This window comes from Myotis nattereri (genome assembly GCF_964212035.1).
Source record: "Myotis nattereri genome assembly, chromosome: 9".
Lineage (NCBI taxonomy): Eukaryota > Metazoa > Chordata > Mammalia > Chiroptera > Vespertilionidae > Myotis > Myotis nattereri.
Window position 1 is genome coordinate 68395688 of NC_138084.1, and position 20785 is coordinate 68416472.

A 20785-nucleotide genomic window follows, 5' to 3' on the forward strand; every position below is an offset into this window, starting at 1 on the left:
TTTTTCATGGGTCTTTACTGGTTTTCTTACAAGAAAGATTAGAGGTAAATCAGGAGATGGAAAAGATGCGTGCAGAATGGTACAGGCATGCAAAAATCGATTGGTTTCATCTGTGAGATGGGCATGAAACACTGCCTCCTTCCTCAGAACCTTTTATCTTAGTAACAAAAGCCAGCAAGGGAGGGATAGCAAACCTTCTCACCATCAGGTCCAGGTGAAGTGCCATTGCTTCCAGGGAGAGCTAGAAGCAAAGCCCATCTGCCTGTTGGAGGGGAACATCTTCCTCACCTACAGGACTTAGGCACATAACCCCTGCTCTGGATGATCTACCCATATGAGAAGGGCAGAAAAGCCTCTTAGTCCCAGATTCTGCACCAATAAAAACAAGAGGTCTACTACCATTGAGGGCAGTGGTTCTCAACCTTCCTAATGCCTCGACCCTTTAATACAGTTCCTCATGTTGTGGTGATCCCCAACCATAAAATAATTTTCGTTGCTACTTCATAACTGTAATGTTGCTACTGTTATGAATCATAATGTAAATATCTGATATGCAGGATGTATTTTCATTGTTACAAATTGAACATAACTAAAGCATAGTGATTAATCACAAAAACAGTATGTAATTATATATGTGTTTTCCAATGGTCTTAGGCGACCCCTGTGAAAGGGTCGTTGGATCCCCAAAAGGTTGCGACCGACAGGTTGAGAACCGCTAACTTAGGGGGGAAGCCAGGAACTCTTCTGTCCAAAATCTGTCACAAATTCAAGGCAAAATATGGTTGCCATGGGCTTGAGGAGAGACAAGAATATGAGAAGACCCTGCCTCAGGTGCACATACTCTGCCAAAAATTGAGACAGACTAGGAAAACTGAAAATCTCATGTGTCCCCATGAAGAGCCTAATGCTGGATAACAAGCAATAAGAGTCTACTTCTAGGGCAAGAGGAGGCGCCAGTGAAAGACACCCATCTCTCCCTATAGGCATTCGGGAACTGCTAAAAGCTGAAAGAGGAGCATGGACAGTATTTCAGGCCTCCCCCTAAGCACTAGGCAACAGTTGTTCATCACTAGAAGAATCTAAAGTCTGTACACTGAAGTTAAAGATAGCAACAACAAAACCCAAACACAACTCAATGACTGACTAAATTGCCTCACCCGCTCATGCTAATGGCATAACAGAAGAAGATGCAGGCCCACTTCCATGAGTAAATACTGTCTGCCTCAGTTTCTATTGTTCTTCTATAACAGTGTCCAGTAATCAATCAAAAGCTTCATAACACGTTAAATAGCAAGAAAAAACCCACTGCTGAAAGATAAAACAGCCAACCAGATTGAGAAATGAAACAGATACCAAGGGTATTACAACAACTATGATTAATATATAAAGACTGTAGTGGAAACGATTGACCGCATTCATGAACAGATGGGAAATTTTATCAGAGAGATGGAAACTAAAAAGGAATCAAATGCACTATCAAAGATGAAGAATTCTCTCAACAGATTTATCCTCAGCCTTGGCCAGCTGAAGAAATAATCAGTAAACATAAAGATGGACTAACAGAATTTTTCCAAAGTGAAGCACAAAGGAAAATGATGTGAAGCATCCAGGAGCTGCAGGACAATATCAAACATAAATGAAGCAGAACAAATATTTGAATACATAAAGGCCAAGAATTTTACAAAATTAATGAAGAAGCTCAGAAACTCTCAAGCTGAATAAATAAAACCTAGATCCTCTAATGGTGATGGTGGAGGGAGAACTTCCAGGCCGGAGGGCCACCTGGACCTCTCAATTCCGTGCTGTCCCTTGACTTGCATACACCACTGAGGATCTCTCCCTAGTTTTTGCGGTGTCAGCACACTGGCAATTTACGACTCTGACCCAAGTGTTGATATAGGAATCTTCCCTTAGTGCCAGCATCACAGCCAGGAAAAACTAAGCAAAACACAGAACTGCCTTTCTCAATGTGTGTTCAATGTAAATGGAAAACTTCTGTCAGATGTTCAGGTGGGGGGGGGGGGAGGGAGGAAGTTTGTCAGTTTTCATGGTACGTAGTAAAAGCTCTGGAAATAGGAGGTAAAGAAACCTCTTCAATCCGGTGTTTCCTTCAGGGTCCTTTTTCCTGGTATTATGTATTATGTCTTCACAGAATGTAAACCATAGAAGGGATAGAATTTTGTTTTTCTTGTTCATCTCAGAACTGTGCCTGACAAATGTTCATTTATTCAACAAATACCTGTGACAACTTTCATGCGGTGTACAGTCTAGTGGGGGGAAGTGGATAGCAAATGACATATTAGAGTATTGGTAGTAAGTAGTGTCTTATATTAAAAAACTGAAATGAGGCAAGAGAGAATGACTACGTGGATAGCTGACATCTATTAACGTCTCAGAGAAGAGACTCAGACAGATGCTGGGCTTTAAGGGAAATAGAGGCAGTGACACGCCATGAGAAAATGTCACTTATAAATGAGGCCTTGTTCTTTTCTCCCTTTCTCCTGGCCATCTCAGTGCCAGCCCCAAGGAACTCCACTCTTCGATAAGGTCCCAGATCAAAGAGTAGGTACTCCCACCCACTTTAGACGCCTGCCTCTTCCCATGTCACTAACCCTTACAACATTTGCCACCTTCAGAGAAGACCCATGACTAGGTCTATAAGGGGCTTTATAAGACCATAACAAAATAGACATTCATCATCATCATCATCATCATTAATTCAGCAAACATTTGACACCACTAGGAATACAGCAGTGAACAAGGAAGACTAAAGCCCTTATTCTCATGAAGGGCAGGGACCCTGACTTTGTTCTGGTAATATTTTGGACACCTTAAACTATGGTTCTAGAAGACAGGAAGGCTGGCGCCCCCACCCCCTGCCATCACCATCACCACCCTCCTTTTGTTTCTTCTCTTTCCAAAGGCTTTCCACTTAGTTTTCTAGTTATTGAAAGGGGCGTAGACTCTAGGCAGCTCAAATGTAGTCACTTAGACTCTTTTTGTGGAATACTAACATTCCTTTTAAGATATCCAGAGTTGAGTCAGTGGAGAAGCCTTTTCTGAAGAATAAGAAGAATGAAACTTTTATTGAAATTCAGTTGTAGTCTGTTTCAAGATTTTGTCCTTAAATCTTCTTCAAACCCCTAGATTCAGAAACCGCTAGAATGTATTTCCAATATAATTTCATTTGGAATGATAGAAACGGTAGAGCACTTTCCCACTAACCTCTCTTTCGGGCAAGGCCTCTATGACAGGGAATTTTGCTCTATCACTTGTACCGGATGGTCACAGAAAGCGTGTTATGGCCACACTAAAATTTTCACAGCCTGGAAATAAACTAGGCCACATGTGTGTTTGCTCAGCTCCACCAACACAGATGCAAGACATGCTTTCTGCTTTGTTAAGGTAATGATGTCATTTTAGCTATGTGAAAAATGACTTCAAATGTGGTTTGGTTTTAGTTGAGCTGTCAATTTTTATTTTGTCTAGCTTTTAATTTGTGGGTTTCACGCTTTAACATGCACCAGCAGTTATTTTTAAGTATTCCACTTATTACTGACATCTTTAAAACTTTGAATAAAACAGAAAGTAGGACATTTGTTCCTTAGTATTGATTTATGATCATTGTGATCAATCTCTTATAATTTGAACTTGAGAAAAAAATTGAGAATGACAAAAGGATTTTAATGACTGTTCCCCATGACTGGTATTCAGCTGGTGAGCATTTTTTAATGCTTCTTATTTTTCTTCAGTTCAATTGGATTTCAGTTCAGCAAACATTTGTTCGCTATTTTATAAGGAACAAAACTGAAAGGTCTGCTCTTGCATCAGGGCTTAGACCTCCAAAACCACGCGGGGCATCTTCATGCATGCGTTGGTACATGTGCACAGAACCAAGTCTTTGGGAGGGTAAGTCTGAAAGTCTGTTAATTTTGGAAAATGAGACCATTGGCTTAAGTTAGTTCTAATAGCTTTTAGTTTTTTTCTCACTTTTTGGAATGCTTTGATCACTGAAAAAAGCCCTGCCACTTTGAACTAAATTGTGTGAAGTGAAAATGTTCATTTTTCTGGAATTCTCCTCCATTCCTCTTTTATTTTTATTTAGGGGCAATGACGGAAAAAAGTTCCAGAAATAGAGTGGCCTGGGTGGAAAGGTGGACTGCAGTCATGGTGTTAGGTAGAGAACAGAAGCAGCTAATCAAATGGGTCTGCCCCCCCTGAAGAGAGTTACTGTCTTTACCTGTGCTCACTGGTGAAGAAAGTAGCCATCCATCCAGAGAGGGAAGGACCACTCTTTCCCATCCCTATCCTACCTGGCTAAACAGCATTAGTACCAACGCAGGTTCATAGCAAAGTGGCTCTGGGGTTTGGTTTTGGTTTCTGAGTGGTAAACTGATTTGTCCACTTTACTTTTGTAGGTGGAGAAGAAGCCAAGGACACTTTTGTTTGCTTTCCTATTTATTCTGCAAACATTTGAGCCCTCTGTGTAAGTGATAGTTCTAGAAACAGGGGATCAGAAATAAGACATGGATCGTACCTTACTACACAGTGTAAATAGGAGCGTATCATTGATGTATTCCCACCAGGGGTGACAGCTCTAGGTGAAAAGGATTAATATTGGAGAACAGATCATTTCTTTTAGAGTAGTAAATATGAAAATATTTCTCTTCATCTTTAAAAATGTTTAGCACAACATTTGTTGTCTATATACTAGTATATTGTATATGTTCAATGTAAAGCTTTTATTTTAAGGCTTGGGTTTACTTTTGCTTGAAATTGGAAAGCATGTTATCTTTTGAAGCTTTAAATGGTTAATTAGATTTCCCAGCATAAACTTGCATAAAACACCTGAGATATACTATGTCAGCCCTCTCTAGATCAAACTACATGATCTTTTTAATATATTGCTTTTATTCTATCTACAGTGAGTGGTTCTTAGTACAGTAAAACAACCAGATTATCTAGAAAGCTCAGTTGCTTGAATTTTGGGATACTTTTATCAAAAATAGACAGATGAGAGTATTTCATTGCAGGCTAACAGCTGAGCTTTGCTTATTTAAAAAAGCATTTCATGTTATGGTATGGGACTTATGAGCCTATTCCTTTTGCTGGAATCATAATGACTGGTGTCCCTAACAACTGCAGAGGCTGAGTCAAGGCCGCAGTCATCTGTATGTGTGTGTCAGAGTGTGGTAGACAGGAAGGTTGTTCAGTCTCAGTGGTGGAAACAAAAAGCATCCTTGGCTTGGTGGTAGTTATTTAAGACTTTCATGTACAAGGTGATTTTAAAGCATCTTCTGGAAAACTGAAATAGACTAGCTGTCAAAAAAAGTGTTCTGAATCTTTTCCCTATAACATACTAACTGATTCTTGACTTCAACACCAATTTTGTGAAAAGCTGCTAGTGTTTGATAAAAGCTGCTGCTGCTGAGCACAAGAAAGCATGCTTTGCATTCTCAGACAGAAAGCACTTTCTTAGCACTGTGGGGGACAGTGTCCTGGAATATATGAAAATATCTGCTCTAATTATGAGATAACTTTTATCCTCTGTTCAGAGTAGTTGTCTCATCTGTTATAGTAAGAGAATAGTCTTAGAGCTTTGTAATAATTGTAGCAGATCGTGGCCAAGACCATCTTATTAGACCATTTAGAAACTTCTTTTGTGTGTTTCCAGTTTTATTTGGCATTTTTTAACAATTTTTTTCAAAACTGAATATGGTTTTGGAAAAGTTAAATGATGACTCTGCAGAATCATCAATTACCTAAAATTTGATGTAAACCAAATTGGAACCATCTATAATAATAAAAGCATAATATGCAAATTGACCAAATGGCCAAACATCAGAGTGACCGTCTGGACAAAGCTAAGGCTGCGAGGGCCTGCTGAGGCAGCTGGGGCTGTGAGGGCCTACTCTTGCACAAATTTTGTGCATCAGGCCTCTAGTTTCTTCATAAATTTCCACCAGAATTGTTCTTCACAGGGTCACTGGTGCCCGCCTTAATTCTAGGTCCAATGGTCAAATCATCTTCCTTGACCTTTCTAAGATACCCTAATCCCTCCCTTCTTCCATGGGCTTCTTGGTTCTGTTTATTGACACCCAACTCATTCTACTTGTCTAGTTTCTCTTTCTTTCCCAACTTCTAAATGTTGGTGTATCCTGGGACTCAGTATTTGAACTTGTTCTCCATCTATACCAGGGGTGGGCAACCTGTTTGTGAGTGCACACCAAAACCAGCAAAATCTCTGACTCAAAATTCTTCTGCGTGCCAACTCTAATTTTTTGAGAACATGTTATGCCTACTTGATATCTCTTAAGGTGTACATATGTGAAGGACCTTGAAGAATAATAAAATTCATTCTAGCGACAAAAACACAGTATATGATGATGAAAAATACATTTATTTTTTAATGTATACATGTAACACTGATAGTCCGACAGAAAACTTTATGACTCCGTTTTATATTATCAGTGGGACTTTTGCTGCTGCATCACTGATGACAGAGATTTTACATCAGGTTTATATTTCGTGACCTTCAGAGATATGCACGAGCTACTACTTTCATCCATCAGGTATTCCTATTACGAGACTTAACAAAATTCATCACTGAGAACAAAGATTCACAAGCGTATGTGGATGAAACCAAAACACTGGTCAGATCTAGGAAGGCAAGGGAGAGTTAAGGCAGAGGCATAAAAATTGCTCTTCCTCTCTCCCGTCAATCCATGCCTATGGTCTTTAAGATAACTTGTTATGTAAAATTATTTATCTAAGATGCACCTACACTGAACTTATCTGAAAAATAAAAAAAGTCGATATTAAGAAAAAAATTGTAAATGGAAGATTACAAGAGAGGGTTTCGCGTGCCAGCAGAAGTTACTGGCATGCCATGTTTGGCACGCGTGCCAGGGGTTGCCCACCCCTGATCTAATTAATCTCTTTCATAGCTTTCAGATCTCTATTTTGATATCTGATAAGTAATTCAAACTTATTATGTCCAAACCAATTAGTAATGCCAAAAATAAGTCTGCCATCAAATCCTATTAGATTCTACCTTTGAAATATATCTAGTATAAAACTATTTCTTACCACTTCCATCACTACCAATCCACCATTATTTCCCTCCTAACTTACTACTTTTCAAGAAACGTCTAATGGCTTTTACTTAAGGAATTTAGCCAACTCATTTCTGTGATTTTATTTTAAAACTTCTTTAAGCAAGTGTTTATTGCATCCTTCCTCTTTACTACCCTCTATGCTACTTACCTAATAGATCCTATCACTTTTCCGCCACACCATCTCCTCTTCATATCTCACTCAGAATAAAAGGTGAAATTCTTTGCAAATTCTTGGCCACTTTGTTGGCTGCAGTATCTCCAGAGCCATAATGCACTGTAGGTGATCATTAATATGTAAGTGACTGAGCAAATTATTAGTAAATATTGAATATGTTTTGGGATTTAAAAAATTAAACATCATGAAATAGTTTACCATCTCAATATAGAATAACAACATATTGAATTTAAAAGTACCTTTAATAATCAGAGTTCTATTTAGCATTCACTAAAAATTTATTTCTCCTTTATTTCCCAAATGATTTACTTTGAAATAAATTTGTCATACCAAAATGTGCTCAAAAATTTATTTCAAAACCTCTAATGCATATTTTCTCTTTTTAATTTGTTTTTAATTGATTTCAGACAGGAAGGGAGGGGGAGAGAGGGATAGAAACATCAATGATGAGAGAGAATCATTAATCAGCTGCCTCCTGCATGCCCCTAATGAGGATCGAACTTGCAACCCAGAAATGTGCCCTGACTGGGAATCGAACTATGACCTCCTGGTTCATGGGTTGACGCTCAACCACTGAGCCACACCGTCTGAGAAAGTATTTTCTTTCAGAGACTTTCACCAGCTAATCGCTTTGATTTCTTTAAAATGTCTTAAAGGAAGAATTATATATGCATACAAATTCTTTGGTTGATCTCTTCCCACCCACTCATATTTCCCCCCACCCCCTTCCCTCTGAGGTTCCAGTCTGTTCCATGCTCCTTTGTATCTGGATCTATTTTGTTCATCGGTTTATTTTGTTCACTAGATTCCACATATGAGTGAGATCATGTCATACTTGTCATTCTCTGACTAGATTATTTCGCTTAGCAGATCCAGAAATTATAGTTAGAACTACCTTTTAATCAGGTATGATCCAGAAGTTGTAGCTAGAACTACCTTTAATCAGGTATGACCCAGAAATTGTAGCTAGAACTACCTTTAATCAGGTATGACCCTTTTGTTTCCTTCAGTGTACCATTATATAATTATTACCTGAACCAATCTACTCAAATTACTGAAGTGCCCAGTCAGCCAATTGTTGACTTGGTTCTTTATTGAATAAATAAACATATTCAGACAAATGTATTACCTTATCACATTGTAATCACTACACATGTAAATTTTCTTGAGTAGCATAAGCATGTTTGGCAATCTTATTTGATTCAAGAAGATGACTCAAACCAATTTACTTAATTGATAATTAAGATGTCCAATATTTTAAAGTCCACACAAGTGGCTAAATTGAAGTTCTCAAAGTCAATAGTCATAAGATCATGTTCTCTCCTTTCTTATAATGTCCTGCCAAGTGCTTTTTATTAAGTGAAATCCTAATAGCTATTGTTGAGAAACTTGTATGTCAAGGCTGTTAAAAAGGAATATAGTTTACTCCCTTCCTGGGAAACAGTATCTCTGTGTATGGATATTGGTCTGTTAGTGTAGCTGTTTATTAGTGCCCTCTATCCTTCACGCTCTCCTTCCATATTGCTGTTCTGTCTTTGCTTATTTAATGGTTTGTTTTCTTACGCTTTAAATATTAGCATCATAGATATAAGATTGTTGTTCTCATTATGTCACATATACTGCCTGTTCCAATCAGCATTTTGGTTATAATTTAAAGGGTCTCCTTTGTATTTTTCTTGCTTTAAGGCCCTGCTTATTTTATTTGTCCAGTCATTCATTCATATAACTGATAAGCCCTTAGCCTAGCTTAGTTCATTTTGATTCCTGGTATTAACATGATCATTAGGCTCTATTCTATAATAGCAAGTCAGAATTTGGACTGTTTAATATGAGCTACATGATGCATCATTTAATCATTGATGCTAATTTGGAAGTAAAAATAATAGTACATATTGCATACAACCACATCATGTTATAATCTCTATATAGAGTTTTCTTTGATCATTTCAATGTGATTTTATTTAGATGATGGCTATAGAAATGTAATAGTACATTTTCACCCCATCAATAAGACAGAAATTGCTTTAGACTAGAGTTCCTTAAAATGTGCTTTGAATGTTGAGATGTTTCAGATATAAATATCTAATGGACAAATTTTTATTGCTGAATAAGATAGAATTTTGATGTTGGATAGTGTGTGTTTTTTAGCTTCATGTCAGTAGTCACCTCTTTTTGTTCTAAATTACTTCTGAACTAATTTATTCTCTAAGACTCACTAGGGTTACATTTATACAGGTTATATAGAGTTCTAACCTGACATATCATCATAACCAGGTAGGGTAAGGCACAAGCTAGATCTTGAATGCTAGATTAATGAGTTGAGCTTACTCTTTACCAGTGGTTCTCAACCTTCTGGCCCTTTAAATACAGTTCCTCATGTTGTGACCCAACCATAAAATTATTTTCGTTGCTACTTCATTACTGTAATGTTGCTACTATTATGAATCGTAATGTAAATATCTGATATGCAGGATGCTCTTAGGCGACCCCTGTGAAAGGGTCGTTCGACCGCCAAATGGTTGAGAACCGCTGCTTTAGACAGTGCATATGCCATGATCATTGACAATATGCATCAGAACAATTAATTTGAAAGAAGTGAGAAGTGAGTAGCATAGATTGAACAAGAGAGAGCAAGGAAGTAGAGAGTCCAGTTAGGAGTTCATTGCAAACTATAGTAGAGGTTATGACAGTGATGGCGAACCTTTTGAGCTCGGCGTGTCAGCATTTGAAAACCCTAACTTAACTCTGGTGCCGTGTCACATATAGAAATTTTTTGATATTTGCAACCATAGTAAAACAAAGACTTATATTTTTGATATTTATTTTATATATTTAAATGCCATTTAACAAAGAAAAATCAACCAAAAAAATGAGTTCTCGTGTCACCTCTGACACGCGTGTCATAGGTTCGCCATCACTGCTCTAGGCCTTTATCAAACGTGCAGTTGTTCTTTTGGCCACATACATGTGCATCTACAAGAAACGTGATCATGTAGACATCAAGGGAACAGGCGCTGCTCAAAAGGAATGCCCCGCAAATGTTCCCATGGCCAAACTGGATAACCCAGCCTGTATAACCCAGCATGCGGCGGGCATTGTTGTAAACAAACAAGTTAAGGGCAAGTTTCTTGCCAAGAGAATTAAAGCACATGTTGAGCATATTAAGCATGCTAAGAACCAAGATAGCTACCTGAAGGTGTGAAGGAAAATGATCAGCAAAAGAAGGAAGCCAAAGACAAACCTGGGTTTAATTGAAGCACCCACCGACTCCACCCAGAGAAGCGCACTTTGTGAGAACCAGTGGAAAGGAGCCTGAGCTGCTGGAACCCGTTCCCTATGAATTCATGGCGTGATACGTGTTGAAAAAAATAAAAGACCTCTGCACTGCTTTTTAAGTAATATTAGGGCAAGAATCACAGACTTAAATGCGTTCAAGTCCCTGAGAGGTGCGGTAAACAAAGGAAAGAATTGGCAAGAAAGGGAATGTGGTGCATCAGACATTTGAAATCAAATCCTCTGTGTGAGCTCCATAAAATATGACTGTGGGCTGTAGATTTCAATCTCTGCTACAAATTGAACTAAGCAGCAATGACAGGTGATATCAAATAGATAGCTAATATTGAAACTAGAATCAAAATTCCACAAGAGGAGAGGGTAACTCTAAGTTATTTACCCCATATCATCACCATTGATCACGAAGCCTAGCCAACACACACATATATAGAGAGATATAGATATATAGATATAGATATATATCTAGCTATATAGATATATATCTATATCTAGCTATATAGATATGTCTATATAGATATAGATATACATATACATATATATATCTATATATAGCTAGATAGAGATAGAGATAGAGATAGATACTCAGGAAGCATTTGTTGGATGAAAAATAAATGAGGAAACTTTAAGAGGTTAGGTAATAATTCTGTATTCTTTCTCTAAGACACCCATAGTCAATTCTATCTTCATCGAAACCTCCACAACTAATCAATTTGCAAATTTTATCTATGTTTTAGTATCTCTCAAATACGTTTTTTCTGTGTCTTCTCTCCTCTTCTCACTGCCAACTCAGTTCCATGACATTTCTTGCCTAAGATTACTGCAATAAATTCCTAAAGGTCTTCCTTCCTCTAAGCTTGCCTTCCTCTTTTCTTCAGAGTGTTACAAAACACTGCTTTCCCATAAAAACTGAATGTGTTAGGAAAAACACCCATCTGCCGCTGCCCTTCCCCAGGCCCCGCCACTCAGCCTTCAGCTTCCCACAGTAACCGAAGCACACCACACATATTTGTCCACTTAGACTGCTCTCAGCTTTCCTTGATCTGTCCATCCGTTAAGACTCAGGTTCCTTCAAGAATCTTTCCTAGCCAGTCTAGTCTCAGATAGGGGCTCCTTGTTTTGCTCTTGTCTGTGCCCCTAGTACTCTGCATGTCTTTTATCACTTGCTTCACTGGTTTATCACTGTGCTTGCTTGTCTGATCCCCGTATCACATTGCTAACTAATTCCTTGAGACTAAGGACTACATGGCAGACACCCAGCAAAGGCATCCCTTGATCACTATTACAAGTAATCAATTGCATGGTGATCATACATTCAATATATGTTTAGTGAGAATATTTAAGAGCTTCAAGGTAGGACATAAGAAACAAAGATTCAACTGAGCCCAAGCTGAGTGGCTCAGTTGGTTGGAGCATCATCCCATACAACTAAAGGTTGCAAGTTCAATTCCTGGTCAGGGCACATACCTAGGTTGTGGGTTCTTTGGTCCCCAGTCAAGGCGCTTGCAGGAAGGAACTTATGAATGTTTCTCTCACATCGATGTTTTTCTCTCCCTTCCTCTCTCTCTAAAATCAATAAAAACATATCCTCGGGTGAAGTTTTGTGTGTTTTTTTAAAAAGGATTCAACTGAGAGAAAATTTTCATGGAAGAGATGGCATTTGGAGTGAGCAGGTCTTATCTACTACTTGTCATTGTAATCATTCATTGATTTCCACGTGTAAACATAGACATTTCCAAGAAGTATTCTATTCTATATTTTAGTTTCTTCTGTGATTTAAGATGAAGCAACACCGCCTCTAAAACTGTACCTAAACGTGGACTTGCTTTTAGGATAAGCCTGAGTAAAAACTATGAAGAGAGATTACTGTGGGCAAGTTTTATAAGAACTATTATCTAGTTTTAATTAAAAACTATCAAGGTCCTAAGACACCCTTTTGCCTTTCAGAAATAGCTTCACAAAACTATTTTAAAATGTAATGTTAACACATAAGAAGCCCACAGGTTAATTCTTAGACTGCTTGTATTTGTTAGCTCGTTTTAGTGCTCTGTTCATTATAACTTGTAAACCCTAGTCAGGCTATACTGAGAGGCCAAATAGAAGGTTCTACTCTTACCCTCCTCCCCATTTCCATACCCTAAGACACTAAAATAAACACATCTACATTGCACTCAGAATAAAAACAAACACATCGGAGTCACATAATTGAGAAATACATTTGTAAGTAGCAAACACTGATTAAGATTGTAGTTTTAAAAAGCACAACAGTTATTTGTGTTTTTGTTTTCTCCTACAAAAGAATGTTTTTCTTTTTAAATTATGTGGGTACGGACATGTTTATTTTTACTCAAGTAAATTCTACTGCATGAGTGGTGAGGCATTTTAAACCAATGCTTAGGTTGCTTAAGTTGTGAGGTATCTCTTATCATTATTATATGTAGATCTTTAAAATGTATGTTAATGAAGCCACACTGAAAGAGAAAAATATTTTAAACTCAGGGGATTCTCTGCCACCACCACCACCACCACCAACTCTACTTATTTGATATTATTATGAGATGGAAAATGAGTTAGTATATATAAAAATTCTTTGGAAGTGCTTTAAAATGTAAACCATTTAAAAATAGCCTAATTAACCTTTGATCTATGCTAACCCCAAGCCAAAAAAAAAAAAAAAAATTCACTAATTGCTCCAGATTCACCATTATCTACAAGCATTTAAATGCCTTGAGTACCCATGGCCCATACAGGCTGCCTGTTTTTTTAATTGAAGTGTTACTCGGTCACAGCCACACCTATACAGTTAGGTATTGTCAGTGGCTGATTTTGTGTTACAACAGCAGTTCAAATTGACAACAGAGACCATATGACCTGTGAAGCCTAAAATATTTACTATCAGGCCCTTTGAGTAATAATTTGAGGATCGCTGGTTTCAACTGTACTGCTAGCTAATGCTTTATCATTATAATAAAAAAGCAGTTACTTATTGGACACCTAAAATCAAAATGCAAAAGATGATTTTTCCCCTGTCAGGCAATTCAGAACTAAAGCTATGTAAAATGCTATGTTGGCCATTCCTTCATCTATTCATTATTTGATAGCCTTGTTCTTACTCAGTTTGCACAAGAACAAGTGAAATTTCATTCCTATTTTCTATAAATTTGAAATCACTACATGATAAAAGATACCATTATGCCTCCTCCTGCTCCCCCACACCAAAAGAATTTGAAATAGAAAGGATTTTTCTCTGTGATGGTGAGTATGGGCCTTTTCTCTATGCTTAGTTCCCATCCATACTATCAAACATAGACATTCCCTTTCCCTTTTTTTTATAATTGATTGATTTACTTGCCTTGTTATTCACTTATACATCTCTTTAAATTATACATAGCATGTACTTAACTAGTCATTAATGAGCATAATGGAATTTATATATTAGGAGAGGTGGCTATAACTCAAAAAACAAAGGGAATGACGGAACAACTCTGAGAAGTAGAAATGTATGCTACTTATACTTTAATGCACAGCCGTAAAATTTTAGAATGTTAGAACGAGAATGTGTTATGCAGTCAAAAGTAGTTCTCAAACTTCAAGGAGCATTAGGATCATCTAAATGGCTTGTAAAAATACAGAATGATGAGCTAGCCCTCCAGAGTTTCTGATTCAGGAAGTTTGAGGTGGGCCAAAGAAATTGCAATTTTAAAATGTTGATGCTGATGCTACTTGGGGGAGACCACACGTCACGAACACCTATATCACAGGAAAGGATGGCTGACCAGGCATTCCCTCGGAGAGTTATCAGGACAGCATATGGTCCTCAGCCTTTTAGCATACCCAGGGGAGGTCAGACACTGTGGCCCATACTATTCTAACCCAGAAACAGAACTAAGCCAGCCTTACTAAGCCCTGTTTACTGTGGCTGATTGTGAACCAGGTACTTGGGATGGGAGGACGTGGCCTCTTACACCCTATATTTGATGGAGAGCCTGACAAATTCTATGATTCCATTTATATGAAATTCCAAAAGAGGCAAAACTAGCCTTCAGTGGGGGGAGGGGAAATCACAATAGTGGTGGCCTTGAGGGTGATAGCATAGGGATTGACTTTTGTAAGGAATTTGAAGGATTTGGGAGCTTATCAAGGAAAAGGATATGCCCATTGGACAGGTTGCATGAGAAAGGAAGTCCCTCACAGCATGAGACTATCTAGAGGTTTGTGGCCAAAGGGCCACCATCTGGAAGGGGGGAGGGCAGGGAGTCCCTGAGGTGATGGAGATTGAAGAGGCATCTCTGGAGAGCACACGTCTAGATGGAGTTGCTCAGTAGCAAGTTCTGGAGTCTCTGGGTCACAGAGCTCCAAAGGGTGGTAGTGATGTGGCAGCTTACCACCACAAGGCTTTATCTCATCAATGGATAGTAAATGTTGGGCATAGTTTTGTGGAGGATGCAAAGCAGGCAAGCTATAAATGGGTAAAAATCGGTTTGTTTGGGCTAGTTTTAAAAATAATTGGGTGTATGAAAATTTGAGTATGGTTCCAGCAGACTTTTTAGCTAATGGGTTTCAGTCTGCAGTGAAGACATAAACCACCCAGGAACCAGTACAGAGATGCCATCTCCAGCTAATCTATATAATAACTGAGAAGGGAGAAGAGGAAATTGTTTGGAGAAGTAATAATGTTCTCCATCTTGATGAGGGTTTAGATTATACAGGTGAATACATTTATCCAAACTCAGTGAATATACGCCTGAGACTTGCACATTCATTGTACATACATTTTGTTCAAGGTTTCATGTACATTTTACTTTATTTTTATTTTAATAAAATTTATTGAGTTAACATTGGTTAATAATATAATATAGTTTTTCATTACAAATATTCAACTCTAGTTAATGATATGTATGCTGAAGTATTTAAAGGGAAATGTACTGCTGTATGCAGTTTACACTGAAAGGCCAAAAATAAAATGGATTAATGAGTAGACAGAAGGACAGATAGTTGGATAGTTATGTTAAAGCAAGCATAGAATGTAATTTGGGGTGTACCTGTGTTTATTATAAAACTTCAACTTTGCTTTATGTTTGAAACATTGCACAATGAAATGTTAAAGACGACTATGTGGAGATAGACTGGGAGACCAGTTGGGAAACTATGCCATCACATTAAAAAATTTATAGAATTTGTATTTCTTGACCAACTGTAAGCTATAATTTGATAGACAGTCAGTCCTATGTGTGATCATTTGACTAAGGTCTGTGGTGTTCGCTGTTGCAGGGAAAGTCCTTCTGCCAACATGGACACGGGTGCATTTCTGTCATCATCTATGTGCTCCAATAGGACTCTGCTAATTGATGGCCGAGTAGAACTCAAACGAGGCCTGCAAAGGCAGGAGCGACATCTTTTCCTGTTCAGTGATCTGTTTGTTGTGGCCAAAAGCAAGTGAGTATACCCTACACTCTCCCAGTTATCATTATAAAATTGCACTTCCACCAAAAAAGAAACCTTTCTGGTCAGAGCTCACTGTAAGAATGTCTGGGTTCCATTACTGTAGCTAATATCTGAAGGGGGTTTTATGTTTGCTTTGTTTTTGCAAAATAACATTTCAACTGTTTATTCACTCAGCAAGTGTTCATTTAAGTCCCCCTCTCTGCATAAACATGGAAGACACCATGAAAAGTACTATGGGTATGGTCCCTGCTTTTTTGGCACATTCATTCTAATGGTTGTGGGAGGGCAGTAGTTACAGATTGTGGTTAGTGCTATGAATAAAATAGGATGCTACATGAAGTAAAAATGGGATACATGTTAGGTAGGTGTACTCGGGGTGGAGGGAATCATTGACGGATGAGAAGAAACAGCCATTCAGGTATTAGGAGGATGAGCAGTCTAGGAAGAAGGAACGCCAGGTACAGAGGTCAGGGGGGAAGCTTGGGCCTTGGAGGAGTTAAAAGAAGGCCTCTGTGTGTAACTGGAGCACAATGGGCAGGAGGAGAGTCATCTGAACTGAGATTGGAGAAATAGACAAGGATCAGGCTATCAGGACCTCTGCAGGCTGTATTAGTTATCGATTGCCATTAACAAATTACCCCAAGATATAACAGTAGGTAACTACAAACATCTCATACAGTTTCTCTGAGTCAGGAATCTGGGAGTGGTTTGGCTGTGGTTCTGGCTCAGGGGGTCTCATGAGGTTGCAGTCAAGCTGTCAGCCAGGGTTTACAGTCATCTCAAAATTCGACTGGAGCTAGAGAGTCCACTTCCGGGCTCACTCATGTGAATGCTGGCAGGCCTCAGTTCCTTGCTGCTATCGGCCTGAGGCTGTAGTTGTTCATCTGGGTCACCATAGAGCTGCTCATAACATGGTATTGCTTCCATGGAGTGGAATATCCAAGAGGGTGAGGACAAGAGTAGGCAAATGTGCTGACTTTGGAAAGGGCATAGCTGATGTATTCCACGGGCCACACAGACACCGTGGGCACAGTGTGGAAGGGAACTACTCCAGGCTGTGAATATCAGGAAACTGGGGGGCCATCTTGGAGGCTAGGTACCACAAAGGCTATGATGCAGAGTTTGTATTTTTTTTTTTTATGTTCAGCAAGATTTTTTTATTATTATTATTAGTTAAGGAATTACAAATGTGTCCTCATCCCCCCCTTTAACCCCCCACCTCCCCCCCACACACAAACTCGTGCTCCCATTCCCCCCGTTGTCCATGTCCATTGGTTTGGCTTATATACATGTATACAAGTCCTTCTGTTGATCTCTTCCCCTTACCCCCACCCTCCCCTACTTTCTTTCTAGGGATTGATAGCCTGATCGCTGTTTCTCAGTCTTTGGGTCTGTCCTTTTTCATCAATCTATGTTGTTCTCTATAATCCACAAATGAGTGAGATCATGTGGTATTTATCTTTCTCTGACTGGCTTATTTCACTTAGCATAATGCTCTCCAGTTCCATCCATGCTGTTGCAAAAGGCAAGAGTTCCTTTTTTTTTACCGCAGCATAGTATTCCATTGTGTATATGTACCACAGTTTTCTAATCCACTCATCTGCTGATGGGCACTTAGGCTGTTTCCAAATCTTAGCTATGGTGAATTGTGCTGCTATGAACATAGGGGTGCATATATCCTTTCTAATTGGCGTTTCTGGTTTCTTGGGATATATTCCTAGGAGTGGGATCACAGGGTCAAATGGGAGTTCCATTTTTAGTCTTCTGAGGTAGCTCCATACTGTTCTCCACAGTGGCTGCACCAGTCTGCATTCCCACCAGCAGTGCAGAAGGGTTCCTTTTTCTCCACATCCTCTCCAACACTTGTTGTTTGTTGATTTGTTGATGATAGCCATTCTGACAGGTGTGAGATGATAACGCATTGTCGTTTTGATTTGCATCTCTCGTATAATTAGTGACTTTGAGCAGGTTTTCATATGTCTTTCTGCCTTCTGTATGTCCTCTTTCGAAAAGTGTCTATCTAGGTCCGTTGCCCATTTTTTTATTGGATTGTTTATCTTCCTTTTGTTAAGTTTCATGAGATCCCTGTATATGTTGGAAATTAAACCCTTATCGGTGGTATCATTGGTAAATATGTTCTCCCATGTAGTGGGTCTTCTTGTTGTTTTTTTGATGGTTTCCTTTGCTGTGCAAAAGCTTTTTATTTTGATGTAGTCCCATTTGTTTATTTTCTCTTTAGTTTCCATTGCCCTAGGAGCATTATCAGAGAAGAAATTTCTTCGGCATATGTTTGCGATTTCGCTGCCTGTGGATTCCTCTAGTATTTTTATGGTTTCCCGTCTTACGTTTAAATCTTTTATCCATTTTGAGTTTATTTTTGTGTATGGTGTGAGTTGGTGATCTAGTTTCATCCTTTTGCATGTATCTGTCCAATTTTCCCAACACCATTTATTGAAAAGACTGTCTTGACTCCATTGTATGCTCTTGCCTCCTTTGTCGAATATTAATTGGGCATAGTGGATTGGGTCAATTTCTGGGGTCTCTATTCTATTCCATTGATCTATATGTCTGTTCTTGTGCCAGTACCAAGCTGTTTTAAGAACAGTGGCTTTGTAATACAGTTTGATATCTGGTATTGAGATCCCACCTACTTTGTGTTTTCTCAGGATTGCTGCAGCTATTCGGGGTCTTTTTTTATTCCAGATGAATTTTTGGAACGTTTGTTCTAGATTTGTGAAATATGCCATTGGTAATTTAATGGGGATTGCATTGAATCTATAAATTGCTTTGGGTAGTATGGACATTTTGATGATGTTGATTCTACCAATCCATGAACACGGTATATTCTTCCATCTGTTTATGTCTTCCTCTATCTCTTTTTTCAGTGTCCTGTAGTTTTCAGCATATAAGTCTTTTACCTCCTTAGTTAAGTTTATTCCTAGGTATTTTAATTTTTTTGGTGCAATGGTAAATGGGATTGCTTCTGTAGTTTCCCTTTCTGTAAGTTCACTATTGGTGTAAAGAAATGCCATGGATTTCTTAGCATTAATTTTGTATCCTGCTACATTGCCGAATTCATTTATTAAGTCTAATAATTTTTTGATGGAGTCTTTAGGGTTCTGTATGTACAGTATCATGTCATCTGCAAATAAGGACAGTTTTACTTCTTCTTTTCCAATCTGGATGCCTTTTATTTCTTCTTCGTGTCTGATCGCAATGGCTAGTACTTCCAGTACTATGTTGAACAGGAGTGGTGAGAGGGGGCATCCCTGTCTTGTTCCTGTTTTTAGGGGGAATGGTTTTAGTTTTTGCCCATTGATTATGATGTTGGCTGTGGGTTTGTCATATATGGCTTTTATTATGTTGAGGTATGATCCCTCAATTCCTATCTTGCTGAGAGTTTTTATCAAGAAAGGGTGTTGGATTTTGTCAAATGCTTTTTCCGCATCAATTGATATGACTATGTGGTTTTTTTCTCTCAATTTGTTTATGTGATGTATCACGTTTATTGATTTGCGGATATTGTACCATCCTTGCATCCCTGGGATAAATCCTACTTGGTCATGGTGTATGATCTTTTTGATGTACTGCTGGATCCGATTTGCTAGGATTTTGTTGAGGATTTTGGCATCTATGTTCATGAGGGATATTGGCCTATAATTCTCTTTCATTGTATTGTCTTTATCTGGTTTTGGGATTAGGGTGATGTTGGCTTCATAGAATGAGCTGGGAAGTGTTCCTTCCTCTTGGATCTTTCGACATAGTCTGAGGAGGATAGGTTTTAGGTCTTCCTTGAATGTTTGGTAAAACTCCCCTGTGAAGCCATCTGGCCCCGGGCTTTTGTTTGCTGGAAGCTTTTTGATTACTGCTTCGATTTCCTCCATAGTTATTGGCCTATTGAGATTTTTAGATTCTTCCTGGTTAAGTTTTGGAAGGTTGTATTTATCTAGGAATATGTCCATTTCCTCCAGGTTGTCTAGTGTGTTGGAGTAGAGTTGTTCATAGTATTTTCTAACAATCCTTTGTATTTCTATGGGGTCTGTTGTTATTTCTCCTCTTTCATTTCTGATTTTGTTTATTTGGGTCCTCTCTCTTTGTTTCTTGGTGAGCCTGGCTAGAGGTGTATCAATCTTGTTTATCCTTTCAAAGAACCAGCTCTTGGTTTTGTTGATCTTTTGTATTGTTTTTTTGGTCTCTATGTCGTTTATCTCCGCTCTGATCTTTGTTATTTCCTTCCTTCTGCTTACAGTGGGCTTTTTTTGTTGCTCTCTTTCTAATTCTTCGAGTTGTAGAGTTAGGTCATTTATTCTCATTGTTTCTTGTTTCTTGCAGTAGGCTTGTAGAGCTATGAACTTCCCTCTCAAGACTGCTTTTGCTGTGTCCCATAGGTTTTGGATTGTTGTGTTTTCATTGTCATTCGTTGCCATGATGTTTTTTATTTCTTCTTTGATCTCACTGGTGACCCAGTCGTTGTTTAATAGCATGCTATTTAGTCTCCATGTGTTTGATTTTTTTGGATTATTTTTGTTGTAGTTGATTTCCAGTTTTATGCCTTTGTGGTCTGAGAAGATACTTGATATGATTTCAATTTTCTTGAATTTGAAGAGACTTTGTCTGTGACCCAATATATGGTCTATCTTTGAAGATGACAAATGTGCACCTGAGGAGAATGTATATTCTGTGGCTTTGGGGTGAAATGTTCTGAAGATGTCAATTAATTCCATCTGATCTAGTGAGTCATTTAGGATTGATGTTT

The 20785-nt window shown here is 38.4% G+C and overlaps 1 protein-coding gene across 2 annotated transcripts in view; it reads left to right on the forward strand.

Moving 5' to 3' along the window:
* LOC308524380 (rho GTPase-activating protein 20-like) overlaps positions 1-20785 on the forward strand; it is a 105592-nt gene that overhangs the window by 39491 nt on the left and 45316 nt on the right. For both annotated transcript variants that reach the window (XM_081098773.1, XM_081098774.1), the window contains exon 3: positions 15856-16020. In XM_081098773.1, coding sequence (XP_080954899.1) covers positions 15856-16020 — 165 coding nt within the window. The remainder of the gene's footprint in view (positions 1-15855; positions 16021-20785) is intronic.